The sequence below is a fragment of the Vitis riparia genome, chromosome 2 (assembly GCF_004353265.1).
Source record: "Vitis riparia cultivar Riparia Gloire de Montpellier isolate 1030 chromosome 2, EGFV_Vit.rip_1.0, whole genome shotgun sequence".
Classification (NCBI taxonomy): Eukaryota; Viridiplantae; Streptophyta; class Magnoliopsida; order Vitales; family Vitaceae; genus Vitis; species Vitis riparia.
The window spans coordinates 17844931-17855428 of NC_048432.1; the positions used below are offsets into that span (position 1 = coordinate 17844931).

Sequence of the window (10498 nt, forward strand, 5' to 3'; positions counted from 1 at the left end):
TTGCTTACAGTCAGAATATCAAAGTTGGAAAATTGAAGCGCCCGTTGATATAGTCACCCTTAGCATGCTCGTTGATCCAAAAGATGATGAAACAGCTTCATAAAAGCATGATCAGATTCTGGCCAGTAGGTAAGGACACTGTAGACCCCCATTTTGGGGCTCGGTTTCACTCGCTTTCATGCAGCTTGCTTTGCCAAGTGTCGCAACCTCAGGAGACCACATGGCATCTTTTAATTGGCTGCTATGGAATCAGATATTGCTTTTGGAGGAGCTATCAGGAGGCGACACCTGGAGGAGGATATGCAGAGGAGGTACGTTTCTGTTATGAGGGGAGCGTCTCCTGCTGGTGTTCTGGTGTGCAGTTGCTGGAGGTGCTTTTCAGGTGGTGGCTTTTAGAGAGTGGGGCTTTTCCGGAGAGAGATTTTTTTTTTTTTGGAGAGGATTTTTGGGCTGAGCCTGAGAAAAGAAAAACGAGATTTTGAGGGAGCTTCAGGAGCAAACTGTGAGAGTGAGGGGATGCGAGAGGGTAATGTGTTTTCTGGTTGCTGAGAGAGAGCTGGGAGAAGAGGGAGCTTTTGGGGGTTTTTGGTTTGGAGGAGGAGTAGGAAGTTTTTTTTGGAGGTAAGGTAGATACAGAGAGATTTTTGGAGGAAAAGAAGCTGTTACAGAGAGTGAGAGGAGGAAGGTGGCAGGGATCCTTTAGGAGGGGGCTTGCTGTTTCTAAGACATTTTAGAGCAGAGGTTCATCTTTCTAGGAGGAAGATATTTTTTAGGAGAGAGTTTTTTCACGGCCGAAGGGGATATTCTTCCAGCTGAGAAGAGATGAGAAGAGTGGTAGCATGTTAAGAACCAAGTAGCTTACGTTTGAGAGGAATCGCACAGGTTTAGCATTCCCATACTCTGAGTTCTCCATTATTACTGTCTTGCTATGCATTCTGCTGATATCTGGATACTTGCTCTGATTATCTAATGTGTTAAACTGGTTTTTCATGATTATGTGCTGAATCTCTGTTTCCCTCTGTGTGCATTGCGTGTTCATTCTGCTATTTGTTGGCGTTAATATCGTTCGAATTTCCCCCACCAGTTTTTTTTTTAAGGCTCCCTAAATCTTTATTAAGGTGGAGTTTAGATTTAACGACATCGTGCACTCCTATGTATGCCCTGTTTTTCTTCACCCTCTTTCCTCTGTTTCTGTTTGTTTTAGTGTTGGGCTTTTTTGTTTGAGTTTGGCTATAGACCTAGCATTTTTTCCCTCGAAAATGTTTTGAGAAGAACTCAGTTGAAGAAGATGGTGGTCTTTGGTGTCAGTTTGGCCCTGTCTCAGTAATGCAGCTAAGGAGAATCTGGTGAAATGGGGTTGTATTCTTCACGCTCTCATGATTTCTGTGACGGGGAGTGTCACCCACATTCAGATATGAATGAGGAATAATATAAGCAGCGATAAATGGGTGGTATTTAAGATCCGAGAAAGAATCCCAGTTTAGTTGATGTCGGGACAATCCTTACCTTTGGATGGCTGGATGTGCAAGTGGTTTGTTGACTTTCATTATTAATTTGTTAGTATGAACAATTCAGGGCATGGCCATGTGCTCTGATAGAGAAGGAAAAGCTGCAAGGGTATGGGAGTTCAGTTTATGGGACAAGCTGTGGGTGAGATGCCAGTCACCGTCTTTGGAATTGGGAACCTAGAGACAAATTTGTTGTTGAGTCCACTGATGTGTTCACTGACAAGGACGGGAGATGTGGGAGAGCTATTTCATTCAACATCATTCTTAGTGGCATTGAAGCTGCCAAGGCTGCTGACCAAGTTTTGCCTTCATTAAGTGGGGGATTGATTGGAATGGTTTCTCGTGTTCCAATTGTTGATGTGTCGGTTTGTTGTCCTCACTTTCAGATTATGGAAAATTTGCTGCCTAAGAGCGAAGTAAAGCTGCCATTAAGGAGGAGTCTAAGATGAAAATGAAGGGTAACCACTTGCGGGCGGGTTCTATTTCTTCTGAACTTTCTGAATCAGAAAACAGTAGCAGTGAAATTGAAGAACCAACTAATGATGAGATCCTAAAAAAAAAATGATGAATTCCATGAGGCAAAACATCAGATTGAAATGGATGCAGTAGACGCATCAAGAGGAACTTGTAGCAAAATTAGCGGCAGAAGAGATGATGATGTATTATTTGACGGTGTGGGTTCTGAAGGCTCTATTTCTGATTATGTCACTCCTGAAATTTAGGAGGACTTTGAAACCACTCAAGGCCCATTAATTGCTCCCCAAACTTCGTGTTCTCAGCATGTTTGCAGACAGAGTAGTCATAATCTGCAGGATCAGAGTGATACCTGTTCAGAAATGCATGCTTGCATGTCACGCGATTCCTCAGAAGATGTTCCAGGCGAAATAAATGTAGTGCCAAATTTGACTGGTTGGTCCATCTTCATGCTTTCAAAAATCTAAAAATGAGTTAAACAATCCTTTGGCAGTGTTTAGAGAGGGATATGGGAGATTTTCCTTGGCGACCTTTCCAAGTCTCTCCCCCTCTCTGTTCGCTCCGGTGCTGTGATTTCCATGCCCAGACGTCAACCCAATGGCGCTGAACCCCAAAGCCCTGTCAGTCCACTCTTACCCCTTCAAATATCAATGAAGCCCACTGCTTTCATACCCCAACATATCCGTCCGCCCACGTGCAAGGAGCCATGCAAACCCGGTCATTATCTACACCCTTTTCTCTTACTCATCACTTTTCTCATTTTTCAAATTCACATATCTATCACATCACCACTAACCCACTTCTCATCACCCTTCCCGTTTCTCTCACAGTTTCAGCATATCCCCACTCTTTTCTCTCACCAATTCCGTCACATCCATGGCTCACTTTCCTGTACCCATTTCATCTCTATACTTCACTATACCCATTCCTTGCCTATGTGTATCAATTTATCCATTTCTCCCATTCTTTATCTCTCTACATCGCCTGTTCTTCATGACTACACCCATTTTCTTTTTTTTTATCCTCGTCATCAAAGAAAGAGAGGCGAAATCTGCAGAAGGAAGTTTTGGCTGCTTTTGTTTATCACTTCTGAGAAGCCTGAGGAGTTGCCTGCAAGAACGGCTAAACCCAGGCCAATGAGAAATTCTGGAGTTGCAGGAAATCTGGTGCAGTCCCATCCACTTACATCTTGTAGCAAGGCAAGGGTTTGTTTGCTTCCCTTGAACTCAATGACGGGTCCTATCCGGTGAACCTTCAGGTCATAGTTGACGCCGCCACAGCGCCTCTGGGCCAGCTCGTGCAGATCAGCACGTGCATGCACGTGGAGAGCTCGCTCCAGGTTCTTCCTGAGGGGACGAAGCAGAGGGTGGAGTTTAGGGTTGAGAAGGTCCATCACGTTGGTCCTGTGGATCCAGCCAAGTATCTGTTGCCTAAGACCAGGATAACCCTCGAGTTTCTAAGAGATTTTGTTCACTTTCGGTCAAGAACCCACATGATTTCAGTGGTTGCTAGAATCCGTAATGCATGGGCTTAGGCTACCCACACATTCTTCCAAAATCATGGTTTTCTCCATGCGCAATCCCCAATTATCACTACCAGTGATTGTGAGGGTGCTGGTGAAATGTTTCAAGTTACAACCCTGATTAGTGATGCGGAAAAGTGAAAAAGGAACTTATTAAGAATCCTTCTCCATCAAAAGCTGACATCGAAGCTGCCAAAGCACTTGTTAAAGAGAAAGGAGAGTCTGTTGCCCAACTAAAATCTGCTAAAGCAAGTAAGGGGGAAATCACCGTATTTGTGGCTGAACTTAATGAGGCTAAGGAGAATCTCTCAAGGCTGGAAAAGCGACCTAAGCTTAAGCCTGATATCCCTCAAAAAGATGGGAAGATTGATTATTCCCAGGATTTCTCTGCCCGTCAAGCATTTTTGACTGTTTCTGACCAACTGCAAGTTGAGACTTATGCATGAGCTGTTGGCAGGGTTTATACATTTGGGCCAACTTTCCGAGCTGAACACTCTCACACATCAAGGCATTTGGCAGAATTCTGGGTGGTGGAGCCCTCATGCCTATCACTCCATTTTGTTTCTTCCATAGCATTTGGTTTCAAGATCCTAAGGGAGAGGTAAGAAAATCTTCTGTGGCAGCCAGCACTTACCATGGTTCTCAAGACTGAGCTCCGCCGCTTCTGTGAGGCCAAGGCATATCCTGCCGTCAAGGCATGCATGGACAGTCATGTACAGAAGGTAGCAGAAGAGTGACAGGTGTTTCAGAGCGTTGTTTGCCATATTGTCGCTTCAGAACACGAGATAAATGAGCTTAACATATTCTCTGTGGACTTCATTAACGTTGTCGAGGTAGAAGTTGAGGGCTGAAAGTGATAAGTGCTCTACATTGTCATCCTGCTCATGAGGAAGATTCAGCGTCACGGATTGGAACCATCTAAGGTAATCTAGCTCCTGAAGTCACCTGGTGAAAAGGCATAATCATTGTTAGCTTAAGTGGCGAGAAGCAAGGAGCCAGCACTGGGATTTAAGTTATCATCTTGTCAAGATCTGCGGCTGCTCGTGCGTGGAGACCTGGGCTGATGTAGATTTGGCACTGGTGTAACTGAAGAAGAATGGAAGTAATATCAATTCGAGGAATCAAGCTGCAACCTCCAGATCTACTTGACCAGCAAATAAGCCTTCTACTAACACTGGTGTTGGACGGAACCCCTCCTGGTGTAAAATTCGGAGGCCTCCAGCTTCACTGATGGAGTCGCCGTAAGGCTCTTCGTCAGACGCCCCTGCTGAATCAGAAAATAGCACATTCTACAAACCAGGCCGTCGACTCACCGCTTCGACAGTGTTGAAACTCCTCGTCACGGTCATTTTCACGGTTTCTTGTCCTGAATACCATGATGGGTGGAAACCAAGGGCATGGATTGCAGGATCTGACAGGAGCCATGAGATGACATGTGGATCACCATTGTCCCCACTTGCATTCAGTGGCAGCAGCGGAAGCAACCTGCTCCGGGTCTACGCCGACGACGCTCCAGGCTTGGAGATTACACTAAATGAATTTTGTGGCAGTGAGGGCGCAATACTAAATACATCTCTGGGCCCCATTCTTACCAGGCCACGCATGGCCACCTTTGATAAGCCACCTTTAGGCCGCATCTTTCTTCATTTTCCCCATTATTTCTTCATCTTCGAGTTTTAAAATAATTTCACACACCTCATTTTGCAAATAATCCTCCAATTTTTATTTCTTTTTCTTTACTTTTATTTATTTATTTATTTATTTATTTTATTTTAAAAGAATTCTACTCTTTAGTTTTTCATCTTTAGAATTTTTAGGATCACTCAAAATCTCTTTTTAATAAAATTTGCTTCCACTTTCTATTCGGCAAGCGATTTTCAAATCCTTCATGATCTTCTAAAACGTTTTAAAATAAGCAAGACTTTAATTCCGTAATCCCGAATAATGGAATTTATGGAATTAATTCATGCAAAAATAAACGGGCTTTGGTGGGGGCCCTACATACATGATTTTGATGATTGATTGATTTGATTATTACACATAATTGATTTGTTTTGCTCTATGACATGCATGAGATTATTCTTTGATTGTGCACTAACCCCATTTTTGTGATAGCGCGTTGACGTCTGCTGATCAGGTATGCATCCACTTCCACTTCGATTATCCCCTATTGCATATTCTGATACTCATATGTGCATGATTGATTCGAGTATTCATCGATTTTCACATTGATTGCCATGTTAGCTTCATTCTATTAGTAGAGACCCGACTTTAGGGACTTAGAGGGGTGCTACGGTCTCTGCCGTACCTTCCCGATAAGTAATCTGACCCCCGAACCCGATCCGGTTTTTCGTAGATCGCCTTGTCCAAAATAAGGAGTCACACTTAGGGTTTTTCTTTCTTATTTTGTTTACCCTTTAAAAATAAAACAAAAATAAGTGGCGACTCCAAGTCATTTCAAATAATCAATAAAAATCAATTTTTTAAAATAAAGATCGAGCTCACCATCGAGTGGGAAACGCATTGAGCCGAAATGCGGGGTCCACAAAATGGCGACTCCACTGGGGATCATTAGAGGGTCAAGCTTGAACTTAAAATGAAGCAAATGTGGCTTTTGATGAGTCGATTAGTGGGTACTCATCTCTTGATTGCACATTGAGAGTTCCCGAGTTTTCATTTGGGACATTGGCATGTTGATCGTGTTTGTTGATATCTTGATTGAGGATCTTGATATAGCGATGCTTTTCGTGCTTCATTGATATATTTGTTTGATTTGACATGGTGATTGTGATGATAGATTTATTTTGGTTGAGGATTTCGAGGTATCTATTTCTCTGTGCTTCATTGCCATGTTCGTTTGAGATATTGACATGTTCATTGTATTGATCGCCTATCTTATTCGCTTAGCATAGTGATTATGATATTTGCCATGATTGTTTGATTGTCTTGCACGTATGGATTCATTGTTATACATCGTTTGACTTGACATGTCGATTCTTTGGATTATATATTCTATCATCTTTGAGCATGGTGTTCTTATCACTATTCATCCTGATTGTCACGGCTTGTATGTATACATGAGTGATATATCCTGTACTTTGCCTGACTGCATGTCGCATGACTGCCCTTTTTCTGCTTGATTGCATGTCGCTTGTTCATGTGGGGCGCACATCTATCCCCTTACCTCCAAATCTCTTGGTCTCGGTCATTTCCTTCATTTCGGTTCTCACTATTGCAAGTGTGAGGCCTTCTGTGTGCTTGTTCTCTGACCGAGCCAGAGATTAGGAGTAGGGTCTAGCGACGGGCTATATCGATGCACGGGAGTGTTCTGGAGGAGATCGACATATCGATGCTGATTGGAGTCCGATCATTGAAGACCTGTATAGCCCCGAGCTAGGTTTCATGGATAGTTATGCGACCAGTGTGTTTCCTCTTCTGCTCTAGATTCATAGGGTTTTCGGATGCACCCACACCATCACTGTGCACTCTAGTTGACTATTGAGCGTTGAGAGTTTGAAAGGTTTCACCATAGGAAACCCCCCTGGGATGTCGAGGTAGTGCATGTGTGGAGGTGATGACCACCTTGCATGGAAACGCCCCGTCTCTTTGGAGGCGTGTAGAGGGTTGCATACCGCTGGAGGGTATGATCGCTTTTGCTAGGGATCTTAAAGTCCACCCATATCCATTTAGAGCCACCTTCACCTCGTAGGTTGAGCCATAGATCTCCGATTAGGACTCCCTCCCTACACGTGGGTGCATCTGAGGGCTTTCAGAGCCTCTGTGGTTACAGTTCGGATCCAGCATTCCCTTTTTTTTGTCTCCAGTTGAGAGTGCTCGGAGATCGGTATGAGTTTGAGTATCGGTTGGATCACCTTTCGTCTTGTCACCTTAGTTCGTGTTTTTCACCCGATGAGTTTAGCATGTTTTCTCCCTAGGGCTTTCGTTCTCATTTCTTGGCTCGACACACCTCTTCACTTTGTTGTCACTCACTCGATACTTTGGGATATGTTCATGATCATCTATTTACACTGTACACCTATCACGGGCTTAGTGCTTCATTCTTTGTTTGATCCTTGGTTCGATTTTCGACTCGATGCTCATATTTTCATTACCAGAAAGGTGAAAGGCATATTTTCATATTCACACATTTTTCGAGGGATTCGCCTTAATCACCTTATCGTTTTTTTTCTTTATGGAGCTCGAGTTGAAGATTGAATCAAAGGATATTTTGGTCTATATTGAGTATTCGATCTCGTGATAGTGTTGTTCTTCACACCCCATTCACTTTCTTCACACCTCGATCATTTTCGGGATCATCAATAGAATTCTTTAGTCATATTTGTAGTCGTCTCATGTTGGACAATCCTATGACTTTAGAGTTTCTATCGTACATCCAAATTTTGATTGTCACCATATGTTTGTGTATCACACCTTGTCATGTATTGGGTTGTATTGTATCATGCATTGGTCATTGTTCGTTGCATCCCGTGTTGTTGCATGAGCCGTGTTGGAGTCGTTTTGTTTGGGTTCTTTTGTAGGAGTCTATTTGTAGTCCCAGTCTTGGTTCAGTGCCCTGGGTTGAGTGGGAGAGAGGTTGATTCATATCGCTGAGCTGCTATAGACGGATTCACAGTCAGTTTCGATTGATTAGTTTATTGCTTCTGTGGTTTCGATTCAGGAGGCATTGACCAATTTGAGTTAGAGGATGGATACTCAGCAGAGTAGGCACGTAGTGCTCGAGGACACGTCATCTGATTTAGTGGCACCACCTGTTATACCTGTTCAGATGCCAGCTACACAGACGTTGCCTACTGTTTTGCATGATCAGGCTGCTGTCTTTCCACCCATTGTCACACCAGTTACCGTTATTGAGGATCCTCATTCTCGTATGGACAGACTCGAGCGGAGGATTGGACAGATGAGAGATCCTGATGAGATGATTTCATGGGATGACCCTGATGACGTGCCAGTGGCCACTTTGCCAGTCGGTTTCAGGATGCCTAATATAGAGAGATATACTGGTGTTGGATGTCCTCGTGTTCATCTCAGACTTTATAGCACGGTTATGAGGGCCCTTGGTCTAGATGAGGCACAGTTGCTCACCTTGTTCCCATTGTCATTGAGCGGCATGACGCAGAGATGGTACGCTTCATTAGAGACATCTCGTCGGAGGACTTGGGAGGACTTAGCACAGGAGTTTTTGAGACAGTATTCATTCAGTGGTGATACGAGCGTTACATGTAGAGAGCTTGAGTTTCTTAGACAGGGATCGGATGAGCCTATTTCTTCTTTTATCTCCCGTTGGAGGGAGAAGGCCGTGGGGATGATTGAGCGACCTACCGAGAGAGATCAGATGAGCATGTTTTTGAGGAGTTTGCATCCTAGGTTTGCTCGGCATTTGACAGGAGTCCCATTCCAGGATTTCAGGTCATTGGTTCAGGCTTTGTTCGATGTAGATGATGGCATATCTAGAGGATTATGGTCAGATATTACTCATTCCCCAGATACTGAGGGGAAGGGAGTTGGTGGATCATCTGAGAGCTATGGAGATGTATGTTCTGCGGACTTTCAGCATCGACGACCTAGTTATCATCCCTATGCGAGATCATTGCAGATACCTAGGAGTGATTTCCCGCCCTTACAGCATCGTCATCCTCAGTCAGTTCAGCAGTGCCCTTCTGTGCATCCTCATACTGCCACGGTGCGACCTTCGTTCCAGTTTCAGCGTCCACAAACTAGTATCCCACGACATGAGCAGTCTCGTCCCCATCGGCGACGTAAGAGGACTTATTCTGATTTGGGGATACCTTTGGATAGAGCTTTTGAGCGACTCAGAGCTATTGGATTTTTAGTACCATTGGCCCCCAGGCCACCCCCGAGTACCTTACCTCCGCGTTTTCGCGCTCACGAGTTCTGTGCATTTCACCAGATGGCAGGCCACCGTACTGATTATTGTGCTTCTCTACGTCATGCCATACAGGATCTTATTGACAGTGGTACAGTTAGCTTTCCTGTATCGACCACAGATACCGATCTTGGTCCAGATATGACTGCTGATTCCTTTCCAGCCTAGTCCACACATGCAGTTCCTCCTTCTTCGGGCTTATCCCACCATGTTTTGGACACCCAGGGCACTGATATTCACCAGACACTTTGATATTGCATACCTTGTTGGTGTATTTTGGGACTACATTGTTAGTTGGTCGTTTGAGTTTTTGTTCTTTTTTTATTTTATATTTGAGTCTTGTTTTAATGTTAGTGAGTCGAGTTCGTACCCTATGTTTTGAGAGTAGACCTTATTGTCTTATTATTTTGCATGATGTACTCTCATTTCACTTAGTGATATTGTTGTTTTCTTGGGTATGTGTTTTTGTCTTCTTTTTATTATTATTATTGTTTTCGTATCATGCATTTTGTGTTGTTATTTTGAGTAGCACTGTGTGTTGTTTTGTTTTGTCTCTTGCATGTGTTTGTTTTAGAGTCTTGGACAGTTTTAGTGTCGTGACTGGTCCCTGAGCAGATATTGATGGTATGATGGTTGTGATACAGAGCACATTGAGATTAGACTTCTTCAGTTGGGGTTCACCATGTCGGACGAGATCGCACCCATTACTCTTACTACTCTTTACGGGATGATGGTGGATTTGACACGGAGGGTTGAGAGGATTGAGTTTATTTTGTCGGAGTACCCATCGTCATCGAGAGGAGCTCCAGGAGTAGCGACGCCTTCATTGCCACACTCGACTTCACCGGCACATGTTGCTTTGGGTGCCTCGCATCCACGACTCGCCCACATCAGTGTTCCAGCAGCATTCCTCATCTATTTCATTGGCTACGTCGACACGACTCCATCCCGGGTCCGCGACCCTCCGGTCGTTACAGTTCCTAGGGGCGACCTCACCCTCATTCGACGATGTCGGAGACACTTTCAGATCTGAGTATAGCCCTTGAGTAGAGCTTTTGAGACGTTCCAGGCCATGGGATTTTTGGCTCC

The 10498-nt window shown here is 44.1% G+C and overlaps 1 protein-coding gene and 1 pseudogene across 1 annotated transcript; both read left to right on the forward strand.

The window, feature by feature from the left end:
- The first annotated feature begins 243 nt into the window (after positions 1-243).
- On the forward strand, positions 244-4109 carry LOC117930827 (annotated as a pseudogene).
- Positions 4110-8209: 4100 nt separating this feature from the next.
- Positions 8210-9577, forward strand: LOC117930837. The gene has a single exon (XM_034851591.1). It carries the CDS (start codon positions 8210-8212, stop codon positions 9575-9577), a length of 1368 nt encoding a protein of 455 aa, XP_034707482.1.
- Positions 9578-10498: the final 921 nt, after the last annotated feature.

What these genes read in the sequence shown, in the direction of transcription:
- LOC117930837 (XM_034851591.1), top strand. Translation starts at nt 8,210, where the DNA reads ATGGATACTCAGCAGAGTAGGCACGTAGTGCTCGAGGACACGTCATCT.